This window comes from Lontra canadensis, unplaced genomic scaffold, assembly GCF_010015895.1.
Source record: "Lontra canadensis isolate GAN:19392208 unplaced genomic scaffold, GSC_riverotter_1.0 scaffold3, whole genome shotgun sequence".
Lineage (NCBI taxonomy): Eukaryota > Metazoa > Chordata > Mammalia > Carnivora > Mustelidae > Lontra > Lontra canadensis.
The window spans coordinates 52,690,723-52,703,734 of NW_022630997.1; the positions used below are offsets into that span (position 1 = coordinate 52,690,723).

The 13,012-nt window shown below is 38.7% G+C and overlaps 1 protein-coding gene across 1 annotated transcript in view; it reads right to left on the reverse strand.

Annotated features, from left to right (window-relative positions):
- The window catches only part of CABCOCO1 (ciliary associated calcium binding coiled-coil 1), a 122,616-nt gene extending 110,412 nt beyond the window's left edge, over positions 1-12,204 (reverse strand). The window contains exon 1 of the mRNA XM_032842332.1: positions 12,025-12,204. Within this exon, the coding sequence (XP_032698223.1) occupies positions 12,025-12,099 (75 nt within the window). The 5' untranslated portion in view covers positions 12,100-12,204. The remainder of the gene's footprint in view (positions 1-12,024) is intronic.
- Positions 12,205-13,012: the final 808 nt, after the last annotated feature.

Consider the following 13,012-nt stretch of genomic DNA (forward strand, 5'->3'; position numbering starts at 1 on the left):
TCCCTGGGTTCTTAGTCACCTAAAAACACTTTCTGATGGGAAGGAACAAGTGTCCCTTTTCTTTGGAGCTGAGTGATTCAGTCTCTTATGCCAGCTAATAGCCTTAAAGAAAAACTGTCCAAGAACTGAACCAGAGAATCTTCAAATTAAAGTGAGAGTAAAGTTTCAGAGCCAACTAAAGCAATCCAGAGCACAGGGAATGAACAGGGAGTGAGAATAGGGAATGAGAATAGGTCCCATATCGGCTCTCCCAGTTTTCCTTTTCCCCAGAAAATAGACCAGTTACACAGAGGTGCACAGAGACAGAAATTACAGCAGCATTACGCCAACAGAGTAGGCAATCCCCCAAAGTCAAATTGTGCTGTGCAGACTTAATTTTGGGGTACCATTGTTCCTCTGAGGGTCACTTCATAATTACCAAGATGATGCAGGCAACCCAAATCCAAGGACCCAGAGTGGGTCTCACAGGACCAGCCAAGTGGGTGCTTGCTTCATGCAGGATGGAAATCAAATGCAAGCCAAGGAGATGAGAGCAGATACAGTAAGAGCATCTAAAGACTCAGAAAGGAAAAGGAGCATGAGCCTCATCTTTGCTTGGGTATCTGGAGTTTTTAATGGAGGGCTGTGGTCTTGTTGTATGTGTCCTCTTAGGCATCCAGGAACTGATAGAAAAAGAATGAGTTAATTACAAACTTTAAAAAATACCTAAAAGGAGGAGTCAAGATGGCAGAGAAGTAGCAGCTGAGACTACTTCAGGTAGCGGGAGATCAGCTAGATAGCTTATCTAAAGATTGCAAACACCTACAAATCCAATGGGAGATCGAAGAGAAGAAGAACAGCAATTCTAGAAACAGAAAATCAACCACTTTCTGAAAGGTAGGACTGGCGGAGAAGTGAATCCAAAGCGATGGGAAGATAGACCATGGGGGGAGGGGCCGGCTCCTGGCAAGCGGCGGAGCAACGGAGCACAAAATCAGGACTTTTAAAAGGCTGTTCCGCTGAAGGACATCGCTCCAGAGTCTTAACCGGGGCGAAGCCCACGCGGGGTCAGCATGGCCTCGGGTCCTGCAGGGTCACAGAAGGATCAGGGTTGTCTGAGTGTCGCAGAGCTTACAGGTATTAGGACGGGGAAGCCGGCTACAGAGACAGAGCCGAGGAGTGAGCTCTCAGCTCGGGGTTACCTTGACCTGGTCGCAGGCTTGGTCAGCTCGGAGCACGGCCGGAGGCAGGGTGACGGGAGTAGTTGGGCGCTGTTCTCTGAGGGCACACTGAGGAGTGGGGCCCTGGGCTCTCGGCTCCTCCGGGCCAGAGACTGGGAGGCCGCCATCTTCATTCCCGTCCTCCGGAACTCTACGGAAAGCGCTCAGGGAACAAAAGCTCCCGAAAGCAAACCCGAGCGGATTACTCAGCCCGGCCCCTGGTAAGGGCGGTGCAATTCTGCCTGGGGCAAAGACACTTGAGAATCACTACAACAGGCCCCTCCCCCAGAAGATCAACAAGAAATCCAGCCAGGACCAAGTTCACCTACCAAGGAGTGCAGTTTCAATACCAAGGAGAGCAGCGGAATTCCAGAGGAGGAGAAAGCAAAGCACGGAACTCATGGCTTTCTCCCCATGATTCTTTAGCCGTGCAGTTAATTTTTTTTTTCTTTTTCAATTTTTTTTCTCCTCTTCTGCCAAACTTTTTTTTAACTTTTACCCTTTTCTTTTTTAATGTTTTTTAACTAGTTTATCTAATATATATATATATATATATATATATATATTCTTCTTTTTTATATTTTTTCTTTATTCATTTTCTTTTAAAAAAATTTTTTTTTCTTTCTGAACCTCTTTTTATCCCCTATTCCCCAGGGGAATTCTACCAAACATTTAAAAAAGAACTAATTCCTATTCTCCTGAAACTGTTCCAAAAAATAGAAATGGAAGGAAAACTTCCAAACTCATTTGATGAGGCCAGCATCACCTTGATCCCAAAACCAGACAAGGATCCCATCAAAAAAGAGAACTACCGACCAATATCCTTGATGAACACAGATGCAAAAGTTCTCACCAAAATACTAGCCAATAGGATTCAACAGTACATTAAAAGGATTATTCACCACCACCAAGTGGGATTTATTCCAGGGCTGCAAGGTTGGTTCAACATCCGCAAATCAATCAATGTGATACAACATATTAATAAAAGAAAGAACAAGAACCATATGATACTCTCAATAGATGCTGAAAAAGCATTTGAGAAAGTACAGCATCCCTTCCTGATCAAAAGTCTTCAAAGTGTAGGGATAGAGGGCACATACCTCAATATCATCAAAGCCATCTATGAAAATCCCACCGCAAATATCATTCTCAATGGAGAAAAACTGAAAGCTTTTCCGCTAAGGTCAGGAACACAGCAGGGATGTCCATTATCACCACTGCTATTCAACATAGTACTAGAAATCCTAGCCTCAGCAATCAGACAACAAAAGGAAATTAAAGGCATCCAAATCTGCAAAGAAGAAGTCAAACTATCACTCTTCACAGATAATATGATACTATATGTGGAAAACCCAAAAGACTCCACTCCAAAACTGCTAGAACTTGTACAGGAATTCAGTAAAGTGTCAGGATATAAAATCAATGCACAGAAATCAGTTGCACATCTCTACACCAACAAGACAGAAGAAAGAGAAATTAAGGAGTCGATCCCATTTACAATTTCACCCAAAACGATAAGATACCTAGGAATAAACCTAACCAAAGAGGCTAAGAATCTATACACAGAAAACTATAAAGTACTCATGAAAGAAATTGAGGAAGACACAAAGAAATGGAAAAATGTTCCATGCTCCTGGATTGGAAGAATAAATATTGTGAAAATGTCTATGCTACCTAAAGCAATCTACACATTTAATGCAATTCCTATCAAAGTACCATCCATTTTTTTCAAAGAAATGGAACAAATAATCCTAAAATTTATATGGAACCAGAAAAGACCACGAATAGCCAAAGGAATATTGAAAAAGAAAGCCAAAGTTGGTGGCATCACAATTCTGGACTTCAAGCTCTATTACAAAGCTGTCATCATCAAGACAGCATGGTACTGGCACAAAAACAGACACATAGATCAATGGAACAGAATAGAGAGCCCAGAAATAGACCCTCAACTCTATGGTCAACCAATTTTCGACAAAGCAGGAAAGAATGTCCAATGGAAAAAAGACAGCCTCTTCAATAAATGGTGTTGGGAAAATTGGACAGCCACATGCACAAAAATGAAATTGGATCATTTCCTTACACCACACATGAAAATAGACTCAAAATGGATGAAGGACCTCAATGTGAGAAAGGAATCCATCAACATCCTTGAGGAGAACACAGGCAGCAACCTCTTCGACCTCAGCCGCAGCAACATCTTCCTAGGAAATCACCAAAGGCAAGGGAAGCAAGGGCAAAAATGAACTATTGGGAGTTTATCAAGATCAAAAGCTTTTGCACAGCAAAGGAAACAGTTAACAAAACCAAAAGACAACTGACAGAATGGGAGAAGATATTTGCAAATGACGTATCAGATAAAGGGCTAGTGTCTAGAATCTATAAAGAACTTAGCAAACTCAACACCCAAAGAACAAATAATCCAATCAAGAAATGGGCAGAAGACATGAACAGACATTTCTGCAAAGAAGACATCCAGATGGCCAACAGACACATGAAAAAGTGTTCCATATCACTCGGCATCAGGGAAATACAAATTAAAACCACAATGAGATATCACCTCACACCAGTCAGAATGGGTAAAATTAACAAGTCAGGAAATGACAGATGCTGGCGAGGATGCGGAGAAAGGGGAACCCTCCTACACTGTTGGTGGGAATGCAAGCTGGTGCAACCACTCTGGGAAACAGCATGGAGGTTCCTCAAAATGTTGAAAATAGAACTACCCTATGACCCAGCAATTGCACTACTGGGTATTTACCCTAAAGATACAAACATAGTGATCCGAAGGGGCACGTGCACCTGAATGTTTATAGCAGCAATGTCTACAATAGCCAAACTATGGAAAGAACTTAGATGTCCATTAACGGATGAATGGATAAAGAAGAAGTGGTATATATACACAATGGAATACTATGCAGCCATCAAAAGAAATGAAATCTTGCCATTTGCGACGACGTGGATGGAACTAGAGGGTATCATGCTTAGCGAAATAAGTCAATCGGAGAAAGACAACTATCATATGATCTCCCTGATATGAGGGAGAGGAGATGCAACATGGGGGGTTAAGGGGGTAGGAGAAGAGTAAATGAAACAAGATGGGATTGAGAGGGAGACAAACCATAAGTGACTCTTAATCTCACAAAACAAACTGAGGGTTGCTGGCGGGAGGGGGGTTGGGTGAGGGGGTGGGGTTAGGGACATTGGGGAGGGTATGTGCTATGGTGAGTGCTGTGAAGTGTGTAAACCTGGCGATTCACAGACCTGTACCCCTGGGAATAAAAATATATGTTTATAAAAAATAAAATAAAAAAATTACAAAAAAAATACCTACATGTTCCTCATTGAGTGTGGGGCTCAAGAGGAGGCAAAGACAAGTAAAAAACTTGTTAGCCTCAATAACTTAACATCTAGTGGAAGGAACAAACCAAGGGTGACTTTAAAACGAGAAAATAAAATAAGTGAGTCATAATAAAAGGACAAGAATAGACACAGGACAAAGAGAGCCTATAGAGAGGAGGTCCAGAAATGCACTTGGTAAGGCTGGACAAGAATGATGGAATGAATCAGCAACAGAACACATGTGGACTGGTTCTGTAAATATCAAGTAATTCACACAATGGTGCCTTGGGTACAAGTCAGGGACTAGTTGGACCTAAGTGGGAAGTGGGCATTGGGAACATGTTGTGGGAGATCTCAAATTTAATACTGGAATAAATATTTACTGAGTGATTACAAAATGCAACCTATTGCACAAGAGAGCACAAATATTTTAGATCCTTGGCTGGTCAAAGAGTGACAAGCTGAAGAGTTTGTTCTTAATAATACAGACAGTAAGGAACCCATGAAGTTTTTAGCAGTGAAATGATAAGATAAAACTGTCCTTTAAGGAAGGGCAATTTGTAGGGGAATGAAGAAAGGAAAGGAGCAGAGAAAGGACACAGAGGAAAGTTTAATGAAAATGTCTTTGAGACTGGTTAGGAATGAGGCATGGGATTGCACTGGGCTTCTAGCAATGTGCATGAAAAGAAAGGGGTGAATGCAACATTATCTGGGGGACTAAAAGTGGTAAGAATAAATAGTATATGTATCTGAAATAGATGACTGAAAAAAGAGAAAGGTGGAAATTCTCAGGCCCTCCAGAAGCTGAGTCCTTTTGATCAGAGTACAGTCTGTAAAAACCGTATGTGGCACTCTTGTTACACCAATAAAAATAAAAGCATTGGAAGATGATACCCGTTTTAAGAGGGCAACATGACAAGTTTGATTTCAGTGGTTGAATTTAAGGTGGAATACGCATATCGAGGAAGAAATGTTTAGAAGGTAATTAGAAATGCTAGACTCAGAAAAATCCGGTTTAAAAATATTGGCTTAAGAGTCACTCCAAGTATGACAATGGATAAAACTGCCCCGAGCCAGAGCATGGGGAGAAGAGCTGTGAGTGGGGGATGGAAGAGGAGACTGAGAAGCAGAGGTAAAAAGCAGTAGCTCCATAAAAATAAAAAAAAAAGTGAGATTTTGGGGTAAGGTGGGGGCAAATGTTTTCAATTCAATAAATATTTATTTATCCTTCCATGTGAATGGGTTCTAATGAATAAGAACAACAACAAAATGCTTTGCTATAGCTAAAAAGATCATATCCTACATTTTCCTTATTTCTTTCCAAGGGTACTAAAATCCCCAAACTAAAACTTATTGGTAATGGCAAACAACTTAATGTTTGTATTTAATATTAGGTTATTGTATTTTTATTTTTAAAAATCTAATTTAGTCATAAAATATGCTACTTTATTAGCTATCTTTTTGTAACCTAGGGTTAGCAAAGTAACTAAACTGGTTATTCAGTTAGTTTATAACCTAAACTATATCATTCAATTAGTTTATAAACTCAATAAGAAAAAAAAATATTTTAGTACCTGATAGAATACCTTGCATCTAGTAGGCTCTCAGATCTTGTAAATTGAATTGTATGAACTCAGTTTTTAGACCGGATGGTATTTTAGTCAATAACATATGACTACATATTTGTTAAATGTTTGTTGGTATGTTTTTTATTATTAGCCGTAAAGTATAATTATTCCTATACTGTCAACTCCATTAGACTGTAAATTCCTCAGGGACAGTCATTCAATCTTTTACTTCTTTTTACAATTCTGCAGATCCTAGTTATGTCAACATAGGTTGTTAATTGACTGTCTGAATTCATCTCTATCATCTGATGACATTATTAGATGATAGTGAATGATGAATAATAGGACTTGGATTTGGAGGGCTCAGAGGGTTTGACTACTGATTAATTTTGTGACTTACAGCAAGTCATTTGAATCTAAGTTGAATTCATGGTAAAAAAATCATTTTGAAATGTTTTAAGACACAAGATTACTATCATTAACAAAAATATGCATGGAGGGTACACTGTACAGACATTCAGATCAATTTTATTTGATGTGAAAATTTTCTGGATAGAGAAAAATAGGTCACACAAGACTGTATGAAAGGGAATACAATAATCTTAAATCTTTTGTACAATAATAATTCTAGGTAAAATGCCTAATATTAGTGCCTCATTTTTTTACTAAAACTGGATAGTTTAAGATAATCATCTTGTAGGAGGGTTTGCCTCTGGTTTTTGTTTTGTTTTCTTTTGTCTTAAATTGAATTCCTGAACCTACTTTATATTTTATTTAATTTTTTTTTAAATTTTTTGAGGAATATATATATATATATAACATATATATATATTATATACATAATTTATTTTATTTTTTTATTTCTTTTAAGCATAACAGTATTCATTGTTTTTGCACCACACCCAGTGCTCCATGCAATCCGTGCCCTCTCTAATACCCACCACCTGGTTCCCCCAACCTCCCACCCCCCGCCCCTTCAAAATCCTCAGATTGTTTTTCAGAGTCCATAGTCTCTCATGTCCTGAACCTATTTTAAACTAGTGCTCTATCTTGTTTGTTTATATACCACCTTGCACTTGAAAGGATATAAGGTGGTAAAAGTCTTTAATCTTTCAACACATATATTCTGACTTATAAAAATTAAAGATACAATACAAAATTCATGAATAGGCTAATAAAAATGTGATATGTAATTTGGTTTTCTCTGTAAAATTCCATCTCTGACTAGAAAAATATGTAAGCTAAACTTCACTGTAACTCATTTTATTCCGCCACCTGGTAATTTTAGCAATTATTCCAGAAGCAATAAAATTGTAAGCCTAATATTATATGCCCGATAATCCTTTCTCTGAATTTCTTCTCTTATTCACCTAAACTTTCCACATTGTATGTCTTCCTTCTAGAATTTAAGCTTTTGAGATATCTTTCTATCCATCACTGGTAGTATCCCAAAAGATTCTTAATAAACGTTCATTAAAAAAAAGATAACATAGTTCATCAAAGATGACTAAGAGGAGTTTCGCAGTCATAAAGAATATAGACTAGCCTACAATTTCTATACTTAGAAAGTCTCTCTTCAAGCATGAAAATAAATGAACTAAGGAGCAACACTGTGTTGAGCCATGTCAGAGCCTGAGGCAAAAGGAAAGATCAGTACTACTGATTCTGTCTTTATTTAAAATTTTGATACATTATGAGCTTTTTGTATTAACTTTTAATTAAAAAAAAAAAAAGCCTTCGACTGAAGTTAAGTACCTTGACTACTGAATTTCTGGCATCTCTTAAATTTTATGCCCAAGAAGACTGCCCTACTTGCCTCACTACACTCCAGGCCATGTTAAGGAGCCAATTTAAGAAAAAGAAAGATATTAAAAAAAATAATAACAGATTAAAGAAGGATAAGTGAAAACAAGAACTAGTTCTTTAAAGTGATGAATAAAATAGGCAAAAATATTTGGCAAACATGGTTAAATAAAAAATAAACATATGACATTCTATAGACTTACATTTGAAAATTACAAGACAATGTATAAGTCATCAAATTTGAACAGGGGTAAGAAAGAGAACGGAACTGACCACATAAACTAAACTGTAAGTCTACTTTTTTAAAAAGTCACCACGCCCAGATAGTTGTACACTTGAAGTTCTACCTAACAATGAAGAACACATAAATTCTGTTAGACTAATAATTACAGACTGTAGACAATTCATTTTTAAGAAGCTGGCAGAGTCTACACACAAAAACCTAAACAAGCACAAAATGGAAATTATAAATCAATATTTCAGATGTAATTCAGATGTAAAAATTTTAATTAAAATATTGTCTTAGAAAGTTGAATCCAACAGTGTACTAGGAAAAACAAGCTATCATTATGACCAAATAAGATTAATTTCAGAAATTCAAGGATGGGTCATCATTAACAAGATACTTTTTGTGTCCAATTAAATGATAAAAAATGATATAATAATGAAATATTAAGTGGGCACTTGCTAGAATTCAGGAGCAAAACTCTTAGTAAAACATGAATAGAAAAAAAATAGCTTAAACACAAAAAAGATTATTTGTCAAAACATCAGACTGAATGGTAAAAAACTGAAGTCATTCTCATGAAACCAGAAACTAAAAAAGGATTCTGGCTAGTAACATTATTGAAATTTAACACTCTGTAGAAATTCTAACTAATATAATAAGAAAACTAAACATGTGGCTTAAATATTAAAAATGAAGAAATAAGTCTTTATTTGAAGGTTACATTGTTGTATACCTAAGACACCTGACATTGTATTAACATGGTTTCAGTTAATAAGAAATTTGATAAGATGGTAACATAACACAAATATATAAAGGCCGATTGCTTTTCTCTATATTAGAAACTAATTAGAAATGGAAATGGCAGAAATGTGATTAAACAATACTTGGTTATAAATATAATAAGAAAGATATAAGACCTATAGAAATTATATATCAAAAGTTTAATAAAAAACTTAATAAAGGAGATTTATTGGAAACCTTCAAAAAATTAAATCCTTCCTACATTACAAATGTAACATGATGGCAGTTTTAAATCTCAACTGTATCATTCTAGAACTTTATAAACTAATTTTTAAAAATTCTTATGGAAGAATAGATATATTTTTTAAAAAAGAAAAATAGTGAGAGGAACCTTTCCAAATTAGATATTAAAGCTAAATATAAAATAGTATGGCATTGACTTAAGAATGGGAAAACTGGTCAGTGGAAAAGAAAAAGATATTCAAAAATATATCTAAAATAATATATATAAATTTTCAGAAATTCAAAAATACACACACATATACATACGTGTGTGTGTGTGTGTATAAATAAATACATGTTTGGAGTCTCTATTCTGTTCCACTATTCTGCCCATCCTTGTGTTCATTCACATGTATATACACATAAGGTGATAGTGGTAGTCCATTCTCAATGGGAAGAGAGAGGATGGTTTATTTAGTAAATGAAGCTGGCGTAACTGATGATTCATGTCTAGAAGAAAATAAAATTAGGTACTCATTTCAAATTTATCAAATATATCTATCAAAATTAATTTTAGCCATGTTAAAGGCTAATCCTTAGTAAAACAATACTTTATATATTAGGAAAAGAGTAAAGATTACTTGCATCATCTGAAAGGGAGGAAGAAGACAGGAGAAACAGGACTTTGAAAATAAGAAAGGAAACTCAAAGACCACTAATAAAAAGAAGGACAAGCCCAAATGTTTGTCAAATTCTCCTCACTCACAGACACTACTCCCAGAAGTTCTAAATGTTTTATAAATAATACTACCGTATATTAACATTTTGAGGGATATTATTACTGTCTTCTCAACAGTATTTTAAGTAATAATTTTGTTATCCTCCCCCATGGTCCTGCTCAGGTCTTGGGAGATCAACACTGGAAAGAATCTGACCTAAGAAGAACCTTTCAGTATCTAACTGAAAGAGGGGTCTCGGCCATATTTTCCATCTAACACCTAAAACATATTGTGGGCACAAATGGGCAGCCAGCAGACCTCATCACTCTAAAGAATGCAGGCTCTACAGATCCACTGGCTTCTCTGTGACCTAGAGGAACCCTGCTATCATTGGAATGGAAACTGGGTTCTACCATGCAGTGTATCAGCCTGTTCATCTCAGTACAGGCTAAGTGAGTACAGCTCAATGAGTCCAAATTCCCTCTTGATTTCTTCAGTTTGTTACCAACTAAAAGACTGAATACTTTCTGAATTGCTTGTCACAGGGAATACCTGCTCCTCCAAGAGGAGTTAACAAATGTGCCCACCAACAGTGCTAAGATGGCAGACAGTCACCTGAGGTCTATAATTAACTCAACTCATCTGACCCACCTAAAAAACAAAAGTGATTTTCTTTTCCCTTGGGGCATAGCACTTCTTTGCATCTTCAAAAAAAGGGGGGGGGGTATTTCTTTTTCTTTTCTTTATTTCTTTATTTTTTTTGAAAAGCAGATTCATCAGCCCCAAATTATCAGAAAGGACATATCTATATCTACATGGACAAGTACATACATACAACTGTACGCTGACAATTGTGCATTTTCTTAGGTAAGTTTTTGTATATTTTTAAAAAACACGACTTAATTGGGAAATTTTCTCTGCCACTTTCGAAATTGTATTACTTACATTAGAGATCACAAGGGAGTAACTAGCTTAGTAACCAGTTTATCACATTAAAATGTATTTTTAATGTATGCTAATTTCAACAGGCTCATAGGACAGTCAGTGTGCTAATTTAGCGGTCTGCAGTATTGGGAAGAATCTGGATTGGGAACGACTTGTATATATCTCTGAGGCAAGGCACCAGATTATTGGCTGTGTGTTTCTACATTTAGAAAATAGCAGCTAACACTTAGCTTCTGCACAAAAAATGTTATTTAGACTAAGAAGGGAGTATAGCCATGTCAATTATAACATTATTATTCACCTTCAGTCTTAAAAAAAAATTCAAGGAAAAACTTTCTAGAACATGATGGACTCCGTGTGAAGATGTAAACATTTTCTTTTAGCAATATCTGGAATAGCAGATATGTTCTTAATTAAAATCTCAGGATACTAAGCTTATGAGCAATTAAAGTTATCTAAAACCCATTTATTATTGAGAGCTGGTGTTGGGAGGGGCCTAAATAAATCCTTTCTTTTCTCCTTCTCCTTCTCCTCCTTCTTTCTCCTTCTCCTTCTTTCCTTCTCCTTCTCCTTCTCCTTCTTTTTATTTTTTTCCCATATACAGGAAACCACTGGAGAAAGTTGGTCTTCGTAAAGAGACAAGTGGATGATGAGCAATGAAGCCAAAACCAAAAGGTCGATTTTCCAGGGCCCCTCCTTTGTCCTATCATGTATCTCCGTATTTAGAGAAATGGTAAAATAATCAGGGAGACACCAAGCCCTGACCTTCAAATATTAATCATTCTACTAACAATGAAGAGTTATTATTCCATGACACCTTTGAGCAACAGGAACTATGATCACTGCAAAAGAATTAGCAGCACTTTCTAAAAGGGACTGGTCCATTTTAGATTCCAAGATCCTGTTTCAAGGGCAGAGAATCCGGGAGAAGAAAGGCGTTGTGAGGTCTCAGGAACTTGGAACCGACCCAAGGGAGGAATTTCTACAGTTTCCACTCCAGGGCACCTCTAGCGGCGCTCCCGGGTGGGGGCGCGGCCGGCGGCAAGGCTCCGGGAGCGCAGGGCGCTTCCCGGACCCTGGCACCGCTTGGGTCCACTCCGGTCCGGTCCGCTCCGGTCCGCTCCCTGCCCCCCCGCCACTCGTCGCCGCGCTCCCAATCCCGGAGCCAGGCGCCTCCCTGGGGACCGGCCCCAGCCGCGGGCCGCGTGGGCCTGAGGCGTGAGGTCGAGGGTCGCGGGTGCCGGGAAGGGGCGGCGTACCTCCGACTCGGGTGTGGTTCCCGCCGGGGTCGTCGCCGCGGGGGTCGTCCCCCCGGGAGTGGTCCCCACGGACATCCTCAGGATCTCGCCCCGGAGTTGCGGCCCTTCGTCGCCGAGGCAACCGAGGCGGGGCCGCAGGCGCGAGTCTGGGGAACGAATCCCTTCGCGAAGAGGCTTCCGGGTCGGAACTTAGGACGCTCAGTGGGAGGGCAGGGGCGGGCCCGGGCGCTGCCGGGCTGCTCTGCGGGGAAAGACCCCCTCAGGAGCGCTTTGAATCCTCTGGTAGAGACAGACTTGTTCCTTTTAGTAAGAATGAAAGCAAGAAGGGGGAAAAAAGGCAATTTAAATGACAGCAATTTAAGTGAGTTATTATGTGGAGAGGTGTCTAATGCTAGCATAGCAAGTTCTCAGTAAATATTAAAGTGAGATATGTGGGGCACCTGGGCACCTGGGTGGCTCAGTGGGTTAAAGCCCATGCCTTCCGCTCAGGTCGTGATCTCAGGGTCCTGGGATCGAGCCCCGCATCAGGATATCTGCTCGGCAGGGAGCCTGCTTCCTCCTCTCTCTCTGCCTGCCTCTCTGCCTACTTGTGATCTTTGTCTGTCAAATAAATAAATAAAATATATTTTTTATTAAAAAGTGAGATATATTTTTGGAACTTGATAATTGATTTTGGATGTTAAGGAGTCATTGTAATTTTAAGGCGATATTAAGAAAAAAGTTTGGGGCGCCTGAGTGGCTCAGTCCTTAAGTGTCTGCCTTTGGCTCAGGTTATGAGCCCAGGATCATGTGATGAAGCGCTAGCTGCTCCAGAGGGAAGCCCACTTCTCCCTCACTCCCCCTGCCTGTGTTCTCTCTCTCGGTGGCTCTCTCTGTCAAATAAATAAAATCTTGAAGAAGAAGAAGAAGAAGAAGGAGAAGGAGGAGGAGGAGGAGGAGGAGGAGGAGGAGGAGGAGAAGGAGAAGGAGAAGGAGAAGAAGAAGAAGA